General features: G+C 35.4%; 1 protein-coding gene across 2 annotated transcripts; it reads right to left on the bottom strand.

Annotated features, from left to right (window-relative positions):
- Nucleotides 1-959: 959 nt before the first annotated feature.
- LOC100786673 (protein ESMERALDA 1) lies at nt 960-11,062 on the bottom strand. Of its 2 annotated transcripts, XM_006605432.4 has the most exons (11): nt 10,464-11,062; nt 8,827-8,896; nt 8,527-8,594; nt 8,336-8,424; nt 7,509-7,706; nt 3,761-3,965; nt 3,499-3,666; nt 3,123-3,290; nt 2,855-3,045; nt 1,623-1,806; nt 960-1,367 (listed from the first exon to the last, which is right to left on the bottom strand). In XM_006605432.4, the coding sequence occupies exons 1-10, from the start codon at nt 10,836-10,838 to the stop codon at nt 1,644-1,646; spliced, it is 1,695 nt and encodes a 564-aa protein (XP_006605495.1). In that variant the 5' UTR covers nt 10,839-11,062; the 3' UTR covers nt 960-1,367; nt 1,623-1,643. The 2 variants fall into 2 exon arrangements, with proteins under 2 accessions (XP_006605495.1, XP_003556095.1); XM_003556047.5 differs by having other exon boundaries at nt 960-1,806; nt 10,464-11,061.
- Between the last annotated feature and the right edge of the window lie 1,108 nt (nt 11,063-12,170).

Below are 12,170 nucleotides of genomic sequence, written 5' to 3'. Positions count from 1 at the left end.
TGAAAAACTCATTTGATTAATCGGTAAGCAAACTGTTTTTAGTAGTTTCTCATTAATTTCTATTATTTTTTAAAATGATACTTGAAGTAACATTCTTTAAAATGTTAGCTTCTAACTTTTTATATTTTCTTTCACTTTTATCCTTAATATATTATATTTATTGATTTTCTTGTTATTTTATAATTTTTAGTTTCAACAGAAACACTTTTAATCTAATAAGTTTTCTAACTTAATAAGTTAATTTTCCAAGTTCAAGCTACCTGCTTCCCGTTACTACGAGTTAGTATTTATTTCATCTAAGAAGTTAAAGCTAACTTATTAAATTAAAAGTATTTTGTAAAACTAAATATTGAAGTATCTAAAAAATATAAAATGAAAGAAAAATAATAATATCATGATTTATTTAAAAAAGATAATAGAAAAAATAAATAAATATATTAAGGATAAAATTGAAAAAAAATATAAAAATTAAAAACTGACATTTTAAAAAATGCAAAAAGAAACATTAAAAGTTAAGAAAGTACTAAAAACAAAACTAATTTATTGAACAATTAAATGAGTTTTTCAGTTAATAAAAAAAATTAAATACTAACCGAAATATCTTACTAAACATAATCTAAATTACATTTTGTTAACGGATTAATTTTGTAAAAAAAAATTATGAAATGTAAAATTATTTCATCATACATTAATTGACTAGTATAGACTTTGATTATGTAATTATAAAATTATGGTCCTTGATCAATTTTTATCTCTTCAATATGTGGAGCACAACATATTAGTATAGAAACATTAGTATAGATAGACTATGATTATGTAATTATAGAGGATTTAAGTTAGGTCTACTTTGCAGTATAGTAGAAAACATTTCCAGTTAACCAAAATGATAGGAATTTTTTAATTAAATGTGATATATGTTTACTAGGGAGTTTATGGTGCAGCTATTGTGTGATCTGGTATGAAATATGAATGGTGAACTAATTACATTCACTGGTATCATCGCTAAAACAATGGGGCACCAATGTGAAAGAATAACAAATGCGTACAACCATAAACCTACGCAGCTAACAATGGGGCCCTCAATATGGGGGTTAAACAAAATACAAAATTGAAAACAGGACAAAAAAAAAATCTAGAACAGAACAATTAAATAGTATGGAGGGACACCCTGAATTTTGTAAATGTACAGAGAGCTTGCCACAGCCTTAACACATGAAATATCGTACTCCACCATGTTAATGTACAGGCAGGGTGTGAAGGAACACGAGTTTGTCATTTTAGCTCTTCAATCATCAACTTGTTCCACACAGCAGGTGCTCGTTCATATGTGAAACCATCTCTGTCAATGAATGTTCTGGAAGAGTTTCCTGCAAAGGAGAAGGAACGGTTGCCATTTTGTTCTGAATTGGCATCGTGTACAAAAAAAGATGCCACTCCCTTGAAATTCAATCCAAATATATAATCAGATCAATGAGACCTTCAACAAAATCCTTTTCGACCCCCGAAAATTGGTGTATGCCCTCCCACCAGATGGAAAGGGGAAAAATGAAACAATCACAATATCAGAAATACAGTCAGCAGCAGCAAGGCATGCTCACAAAGTCATAGGTAATATGACACACCCATCAAATTCTGTGAGTAGATCAAGTTGCCGATGAAGATCTCGAATCGTCAGTTCTGTTGGCACGGCACATACAATCTGGGCATGGAAAGCTGTATATAGAATCATTCGGTCTCTTGAGCTCAACTCCCTTGGAATCACTATGCGACCTCATGCTCAGCAGTTGACGCTTGAGACTTTTCCATCTGGAAAGGAGAGAGGTTTTTTTTTTTTTATCAGCAAAAATAAGTATTTATATTAATGAAGTACCAGAGGTACTCTAAAGTACAGATAGAGGGGTCAGATTTTTGGTTCCATGGCAGACTTAATGTAGTCTAACATAGAACCAATTTCTGGGTACATAACATATAATAAACTCTAGTAACAGTCTAACATTACACCCTGAGCTACCTACTAAAACCACTTGTAATGTTACTAGACCAGTGGTTGTAATGGGTAACAAAATCCTTCTCCAAGTTTCGAAGCCATGTCCATAACAAAAAAACTGCATCGTCCAGCAGTTTGGTAGCGTCAAATGTATCATTAGCAAAGATGATTTTGTTCCTATGTCGCCAAATAGTCCATGTCAGGACTAACCACCACCATTTCCATCTATTGGTCCTTATCCCAAGATTCACTCCAAAAATGTGCTGGAGGAGAGAGGTTTATTAAGCAAAAAATCTTGGAACATTTTCACTAACATCTACAGACCTCACATTAAACACCATAAGAATTGTTTACAATGTCCTAACTCCGAAGAAATTAACAGCAGGAAAACCAAGCTATATGGTTCTTCAAAATCAAAAACTGAACATATTCTACAAAGAGAAATGCTATCTAATTAGTATCACATACTGTCTCTCTCGCTGAGCTAAAAAAAAAGAAACATACTGTCTCTCAACATTTTCCTTTTAGACTCAATTGGAGCACAAGTACAGTTGGGCATAGTAGTAAAGGCAAGAGTTGCATAAAGTAGCATAATTCTTCTATAAAGTAGCCAAGTCATAGCTCAATAGCTTAATTTACTCAAGAGTTTTCCGAGTAAATTTCCTCCAGTTCAATATAATAATAAGGATATTTCTTCAAAATAACCTTGTATTGATGTCACTTATCCCAAAATTGTAACTATAATTACATTCAATATATACAACACATATATGCCAAGGGAAGGGGAAATTTTTGTGGGGTGTGTGTGGGGAACTCATCTAATTTATTCTGCCCTCGTAAAATTGAACAAAATAAAATATAACATACCCTATATTGGGATTATCAAACAGTAACGCCAACTTCCGCTTATCTGGTTTAATTGTCTTGGAATGTCCACCATACAAGTATCTTCTGTGACCCAGCAGAAAATGAGGGAAGTTGCCTCCCTGAGTTGTGACAAACACCTCACTGTGAAGACAAACTGTGTAATCAATAGCAGCCATCCTGGAAGAATAATTCTAGAAGTATCTCAAGTCAAAATCATAGTATAAATCAATGGAGTGGTCGAATAACATAAGAGTACAAACGTTATAACCTTAAATGGAGCAAGCTCCTCTTCAGAAGCTAGGGTCTCCTTAGTATGTAAATTAGGAAACATTTGAAGTAGTGGGGCCATTGTTTTCTCAGCATTATATATTTTTCCAGATGCCAAAAAGATAGATGTGTTCTTCGTGAAACCCATTCCCCTAAGCATGAGGCCAACCTGAAGAGATGGATTAATGCATTGATTATAAATGAAACAAATGAATTAGGCAAAAAAAAAATCAACAAAACTTGTTGCATAAGGAGCACTCCAAGAAAATTTTGGAAACTCCTTGCTAGACTAGCAACATCCAAAAAGAAAGCACTCCCTGAATTTTTCTTCCTCTTCATACAGGCTAAAATCACTAGAGCTTTAAGCAGACATTTACCTCTAATGGGGTAAGTGGACACTTCCCATTGATCCTGATTGCTCCTGGACGTATAACTCGTCCTGGTTTTGTAAATTTCCCTTTCCAACCTCTTTCTCTAGCTGCAATCATGTCTTCTCTCTCCTGTTTTCCACCATCGAAAACACAACAAGAGAAAGCAACCATATCCTGCCCATGGGAAATCATGTGCATCAGTTGCAACAAATATTAACATATCAACGTTCAAAGTTAATATAAATATTCATATCTGATCAAAACAAACCTCTTCAAAACGAAGATGTACGGAGACATATTTACCACCATTAATGGCACTATGTTTTCTCATTCTTTCAACCAAAGATTCACCTATGGTTAATATAGGACTTGAAAACCGTAAAGCCTCATAATTTGCTAAGCATCTAAGATGCTGGACAACTGAAGGAGCATCAAACGACAATCTATTTGCAAAAGGTGAAATCCTTATAACCCTGCACGAATAAAATTAAATTCAATATCTACATAAAAGCTCCCAGCCTCCTTATCTCAAAATAATAAACATATTTGATGATAACAATTTTACAGTAAAATTATCTGTTATGTCCCAAATTGAGTAAAGATGGAGCTTCATTGTGGTATTTAAGCCATAATATAAGACTCTCTCTCCCATGACACTAATCCAAATGGATAGATAACAAGCGAGAAAGAAAATATATCTATATGAGGAGTGCTAGCAACACTCTCTTCTATTGACTGAAATTTATTAAAAATTACAAATCTTGGTGGGTCCTACTTCTAAATCAAGAGAGAGAATAAATAAGTGAAACCCACCAAAAATTGTGATTTCCAATAAATTTCAGTCAAAAGTAGAGAGTATTAGAAAGTGTTAGTGAGACTGTTGTTAGCCTTCCTCTATATTTAATATAAGAGGAATGGTAACGACACTCTTTCTGGCACTCTATAATTAGCTGAAATTTATTTAGATGTGGGGCCCACTATAATTGGTTGCAACAAATTTAAGACAATCATAGAGCGAGCAATAAAAAGAGTGTCAAGAAACAATGAAAGAACATCAGCTCAAAACATTAAGCAGAATCCTAATTCCTAGCCGTGAATGAAGCCAAATATACCATATGACAGAAAAGAGGCCACAACACTACAACATTGTGCACTGTTTTCACCTCCTATATATATATTTGGTTCCATGATAAATCATTCCGAAGGGTTGTTCAAGAATCCTGGACGAATAATCATGTAAGGGGTTGGGGAGGATTTGTGCTTAAAGAAAAAATAAAGGGAATCAAGGCAAGGCTGAAAGTATGGAATAAGGATCAATTTGGAGATTTGCAACAGAAGCTAGCAAGCATCGAGAAGGAATTAAACAAGCTAGAAACTGAAGGAGATGAAAGACAATTATCTGACTAAGAGCTACTGACTTGAAAAAAGTTGCAAGAGGAGTTGTGGGCAGCTGCCCAATCTCATGAGTTCCTACTAAGGCAGAAGGCAAGGCCAAGATGGATCAAAGAAGGGGATTGTAATTCCAAGTTCTTCCATAGGATTGTAAACTCAAATCGCAGATTCAACACTTTGAGAGGAGTGTTCGTGAATGGTGTTTGGATTGATGAACCTGGAAGGGTGAAAGAGGAAATATATTTGTTCTTCAAGAACAGATTTCAGGAGGAAGGGTTAGGCCCAAACTAGATGGGGTCAGATTTAAAGCCATTGGACAGCAACACAATGTCAGATTGTCGGAGCCATTTAATGCAAAAGAAATAAAGGTTGCTGTGTGGGAATGCAGGAGCAACAAGAGCCCCGGACCAGACGACATTAACTTCAAATTTATTAAGGAGTTTTGGGAAGTTATCAAGGCTGATGTGCTTTGGTTCATGGATGAATTCTTTGTTCATGGAACGTTCCCGAAGGGGTGCAATGCCTCATTCCTTGCTCATTCCTAAGGTGAATGATCCGCAGAACCTAAACGAATATAGGCCTATATCTTTAATAGATAGCATATATAAAATTGTGGCCAAGGTACTAGTGAGGAGGATGAAGGAGGTGCTGCCATTAATAATAGATGAGAGACAAACTGCATTCATAGAGGGCAGACATTTGTTACGCAGCACCCTTATTGCAAATGAAGTAATTCATGCAAAGAGAAGTAACAAGCCGTGCTTGGTGTTTAAAGTAGATTATGAAAAGGCCTATGATTCAGTCTCCTGGGATTTCTTGCTGTAGATGTTAAGGAGGATGGGATTCTGCGATAAATGGCTATCTTGGATTGAGGCCTGCCTAAAATCTGCTTCTATCTCCATATTGGTAAATGGTAGCCCTTCGTCTGAGTTCATTCCCCAAAGAGGTCTAAGACAAGGGGCCACACTAGCTCCCCTTTTATTTAACGTTGTTGTGGAGGGACTCAATGGACTGCTGAGAGAAGCAACGGAGAAAAACTTGTTTCAAGGTTTCCTAGTAGGAAGAAATGAGGTGGAAGTTAACATCTTACGCAGATGATACAATTTTCTTTGGGAAAACATCCATGGAAAATGTCAAAGCGATCAAGGTGATTTTGAGAAGTTTTGAACTTGTCTCAGGCCTCAAAATTAATTTCTCAAACAGTGGTTTTGGGGTAAAGTGGGAGTCAGTCAGTGTGTCTACCAAAGGAGAAAGGGGGAATGGGAATCAGCATAACCAAGGGGACTTGTGGACTAGGATACTGATTTCAAAATATGGTGGATGGCGGATTCTGGATGGGGAAAGAAGGAGCAGCAGTGAATCAGCATGATGGAAGGGCATCAATCTCATTGCTCATTCCGGTGAAGATGGCAGCTGGTTAGATAAAGGGATAAAATGGAAAGTGGGGTGTGGAGTAAAGGCCAAATTTTGGGAGGATGGATGGAAGGAGGATGGAGTATCACTCAAGTTGAAGTACCCTAGACTTTATTCTATTTCCTATCAGCAGCATGTCATACAGCAGATGGAAAGTTTCACAGCTGCAGGCTGGGAGTGAAATTTTCAATGAAGACAGCAACTTTTTGATGATGAATTAGATATGGCTGCAAAGTTCTTGGAAGAATTAGAAGGTATCAGCATTCACCCGGATCGAGAAGACAAGTGGATTTGGAAGGAAGATGCATCCGGTGTATACACAGTGGGAAACGCCAACAAGATTCTTATGACAGACCACACCGATGAAAATCAGGATGGTGCTTTTACTGTGCTATGGAAGGTAAAGGTCCCAAGTAAAGCTTCCTTCTTTGCGTGGAGACTAATCTAATCAGGGACAGACTGCCAACTAAAATGAATCTGCACAGGAGAAATGTGGAAAGAAATTATCTCACCTGCCCATTCTGCAAAAATAAAGAAGAGGATGCAGCACACATTTTCTTTAGTTGCAGCAAAATTTTGCCACTTTGGTGGGAGGGATACTGGCAGGAGCATTTCCGCAAAGTCCAAGACAGCACTTCCTCCAGCATGCGTTTGGGAGGGATACTGGCATCAGATCAGGTTTCAGAAATGGCAGTGCTGGTGGATCTCCTTGACATGGAGCATCTGGCAGCATCGAAATAGGATTGTTTTTGCAAATGATAGCTTTAATGCTAGTAAACTGTTGGAGGATGCTATTTTCCTATGCTGGACATGGTTAAGAAATTTGGATAAAGGTTTCGACATACCTTTTCATCACTGGTCCAGTAATATGAGGGAGGCATTTAGTGATTAGGTTGGGATAACTCTACAATTGTGGGTAGTTTTGGGCCAAGTATACTGTCAGAATTATGGTTTCTTAATTCATGTTATATACCTTGTATTACCGCACCATGCTTCTGCTCAACTTGGCCTCCATGTGTAAATTTCACAGTACAACTTGTACAGCTTTATATATAATACAATATTACTTTCGCTGATTGAAAAAAAAAATATATACATATATATATATATACCTTGGACAACTAACAATTACTCCAAACTGTTTAGTCGATAAATATTTATAACCAATGGGAATAAGGAAATAATTTATACAACATGTGTCATATACTCACTTTTCTTCAAGTAACTTAGGGAGTACCACATCTCTGTAATACTGAATAGATGACCATGCCTTGATCCTGAAATTGTGAACGTTTGTCATGTTGCTACCAAATCTTTCCATTAGGTACTCAGGAATCTTGTCAACCACCCGTACATCATTTTTCAAGGTATTGACAAAAAACTCTTCATCATAAATATCCTGGAATTTGCTGGACACATGAAACATTATAGATCAGTTTAGATTATTTCAAAATGAATACCTTGATCAAAATCATTAAAAACATCAAGAAATTCCCTGCAACCAAGAAACTTATAAAGTACTAATATAAATGCATAATATTCCATTTGACAAAACAGCTTACCAATAGTCATACTCAACACTGTAAAAGGATGTTTCCTCTATTAAAAGACAATGATCAACAAGGAAATTAAGATTTCACTATTTAAATGTTTCAACTACTTAAATTGACATGAAAGAAAATCTTAACAAGTAGTTTCAAATGACAATCTCACACATTTTGGTAATACAATTTTCACGATACAAATTAAGTGCATCCCACTTGATTATAATATCTCTTGTTGGATATAGGTTTTCCACTTTTCCTGTTTTGGAGGATTTGTTATTAGTACTTGGGCTTTCCCCCTTCTCTCTAAATAATTTTATTTTTCAAATAAGTTTTTTAAGGACAGCATGTGATACACACACACACACACATATATGTATATATATAAATAAATAATTGAATTAACAGTCTAATATGTGTTAATCTTATGCCAACATAAAACACTAGATTTTCCTAGTCCTGAAAAGCTAAAATTGATAGCATAACAAACCAACCTGGGATCTTTCCATATGCTATGATAATGAAAGTTGGGGAATACAAGGGTAGCATTGAGATAGCCAGCAACAGCAACTGCATTGCATACCTACGGAAAATTGATATCATTCACAAAATAAATGAGTCAAGTAAAAATACATTAAGCACATTTTGAATATATGGAAAAACAGATTGTACAGAAAACACTTACCGATGTCCTCTGCTGATTTAAGCCACCGTTAGCCTCCACATATATGTATCCATTTGATTCGGGTAGGCCTATCAACAAAAGAAATATAAATTCATAGTTAACAAAACTCAGTACACTGAAGAAGATACAAATATGATTTTCCAGATTTATCCTTAAAAATGCAAGTATTAAGCTTCAACCAGAGGAACTACATGAGTATCAACAAGGAATAGACAAATCAATGATGCCAAAATTGAGATAAAAAGGACATGTCATCATTTATTGTGCATAATCACTTCATCAGTACGCATTATATTATACCTTCTGAAGATCTGTTCACACATGGTTTCCACTCACCACCTCTATAGGGATACTTCCATATTGTAGATATCTGAAAGGAGGGAATTTACAAGCCTGTCACTGAAAGTAGCCATCTATTCCAGAAAAACAAATGAAATTGGAAAAATGAAGATTCGTAAAGTACTATGGGAGAAACCAACAAAAAGATCCAAATTTTGAAAATTAGGAGAGAAAAATATGCATGGTTAGAATCAAATATCCTTCAACAGCTAGTGGATGGTCATAACCAAAATGATATGAAAGATTCTGAAGAAATTATCCTTACCAGAGCTGAAAATGTACTTTAAAAATTTGTAATTTTAGCCACCAGCATTCAAGAAAATTTTAAAAATTTTGGAAGGAAAAATCCATACCAATATTGCAATCAAACATTAAATTCTCATCAAATCAAACATGGCTTAACAATATAAAGCTCACACCTCTCCTAGCTTAGTGGTTAGTTGATATCTTCTCAAACCACATAAGCATAGGTTTGAACATGACATATACTGCCTTTCATAAAATATTCCCATCAAACATGAAATTTTGTCCCATGTGAAGGCATGAATTCTCTACTAACAAAAAAGACACCACAAGTTCTTCATATACACATACACTATACATGTTCCCTTTTCTTTATTTTGGTAATGATTATTATCATCTGAAAGGAATCCCTTGGAAGTTAGGTCAAGATTAGTTTTTTTTTTAAAAAAAAAAGAATATGCTACAAGCTAAGCACAGGAGAAAGCAACAAAAAGAAATTTGATGCTTCTGCCAATGGTTTTTCCTTGCAACCCAGCTTCCTTACCAAGAACCTCATGTTAGGTTTGACCCCTTGTGAGTCTAAATGTCAAGCTTAGAATATCCTTTCCTATCAAACCATGACCTCCCTTGTAACCGGGAAAAAAAAGTTGTCACTTTTGGTAGCCAATATTAAGTACTAAAAGCAGTACTGCCAATTTCAATCCACCTTATTCGTTATTACTATACTTTTCTTATACAGATTGGCGATAATATACTTAACCAATACGTACAACATAAAACATTAACACCGTATACTCCTATTTATAACAAATTAACAAAAATCTATATCAAGTTCAAATATATGCAGTACAACCAATACAATCTCGGTCAACAAAACTCCTAAAACGATAAAACTCCCAAGACCTAACACAATAACAATCCTAACATTCTTACAGATAATTTATCAACCTCCTTTGACAATTACAACCAATTTCCTCTATCTGAAAACCGCTCAAAGCACTTGCTTAATCAGTTTCACATTACCCCATTCAAATATCTAGCCTCTGGTTTCAGGCCTAATAAACAATCTAACCATAGAAACACATCACAAACCACAAAATCTCTTCCATAAGCAAATTACATTTGAAATCAGGATGCAAAACAAAACAAATCCAGACGCAAAACACAAAGGCTAAACCTACATTATAAAAACGCAAAGAGTAGAAACTTGATTTCGAACATTCCAAATTCCAAATAAAATAAAAAAACAAAATAAACAGATTTCACCGGAATAACCTGACAAATCACAAATCCGCCGAAATATATATAAATAAACAAATAATAAAAATATTGAGAGATTTGAAAACGAATCGAACCGCATCGGCGGAGGAATTATCGGAATCCATGTCGAGGCGGAGCTTGGCGAAGAGCTGAGGGCTACGGTAGACGGAGCCAGGCGCGGGACGGTGTTTAATTACCGGAACGACGTCGAACGACGCCGTTCCCATGTAGAGGAGCATTCCGGAGATGTAAATGAGAGGAGCGAAGAGGAAAACGCCCTGTCGTCGAAGGAGGACCGAAAGGAACATCCAGCTGAGCTGCTGCGCGGCGGTCCGACCGCTCCCCCGGCTCGGAGAGAACCGCCCGGCCTTGGACTTCCCTGCGTGGCGGAGCCTCGGCGAGCGGAGCGGCGACGGCGGCGGCGACGGCGTCGAGTGCCCGCTGCTTGGTAGCCGGTTGTACGGGTGCATTTGGGATCAACGTTTCCGCATCACCGCAACACAACTCTCTCTCTCTCTCTTTTCTCTCTTTCTCTCTTTTTCTCTCTAAAAAACGTTCCGAGAAACGACACCGTTTTCGGGTAGGTTGGGTTTTCTCCCTGAGAGAAGACAGAAAAGAAAAGAAAGGAGAGAGAGAGCACGTGGGTTTGGCTAGCAGGGGAAGCGAAACGCAACCAACAACAATACAATGCAGTGAGTCTTTTTGTTTTATGGAGAGGGAAACAAAGAATACCACAAAAAGGCATGCATATTTTGGGTTTCTATTTTTTTTTTACATGATTTATTTATTTAGATCACATTTAAATTATTGTCTTATTTTACTGTTGATAATATTGATTAAGGAATTAAAAATAATATTTTTATATTAAAATACATAAAATTATATTTATAATTTATATATCGTGTTAAATCAACTAAATTAAACTCATTTTAATTACTTATGACTCTTTTATATTCTCATATCATTTTTAAAATAAATATTTTTTATTTTTAATTTTTAATCAATATTTTAAGAACATGATTAAGTGAGCCATTATTATTTTTTATCTTGTGCCTGAGTGCATGTGCGTGAAGAAATGTATCAGGCAGATCAGAGGAGTGGATGGTTTCCAACGAATTATGCTTTTCTGAAAGTGGTAATGGTAAGGGTAATAAAAAACATCATCGGGGTCTTGGAATTTTTCATTTCGAATGGATACAATGTGCCATGATTTTGGATTTTGACCTTGCAACAAAGAAGAAAATGGAGTTTGATGAGTCATCTCCTATTTTGTTCTTTTTATTTTAAGGATGTTGTTCTTTTTTCTAATCTTATCTTATCTTTTTGTGTTTTCTCTTTTTTTTAGTGGAACTAATCTTATTAATTGCACTCTGTAACTGATATTCTTGAGAAATCGTGTCGTCTAGATGTTTTAGTAAATGTCATAATCGCGTTACATAGAAGGATTCTGATTTTTTTCACGGCTTTAATTGGGGGTTGACATTAAGGCTTTACATAATCAGGCGTTTGATTTAATTTTGTAAGATGTCTGTGGTGAAGTTATGATTAATGTCTATAATGACCATTTGTTTGAGAACATAAGGCTTTTTTCTAAAATTAAGAAATTAATGGTAAACATATATATATATATATATATACACTGTAGTTAGTGAGATTTTGTTAAACTTTAAAAACCCAGTTGATATGATTTTATAAAAACCAGAAGCAATAAAAACTCGTTGATATGATTTTGTCATGTAAAGCAAAAAAAAAAAAAAACAACAACAACGATAGTTCAAAAATCTTGAAAGTACTCAAGATTG

This window comes from Glycine max, chromosome 20, assembly GCF_000004515.6.
Source record: "Glycine max cultivar Williams 82 chromosome 20, Glycine_max_v4.0, whole genome shotgun sequence".
NCBI classification, from domain to species: domain Eukaryota; kingdom Viridiplantae; phylum Streptophyta; class Magnoliopsida; order Fabales; family Fabaceae; genus Glycine; species Glycine max.
The sequence above is the reverse complement of the archived record's forward strand: the minus strand, read 5'-3'. Positions and strand labels throughout refer to the sequence as shown.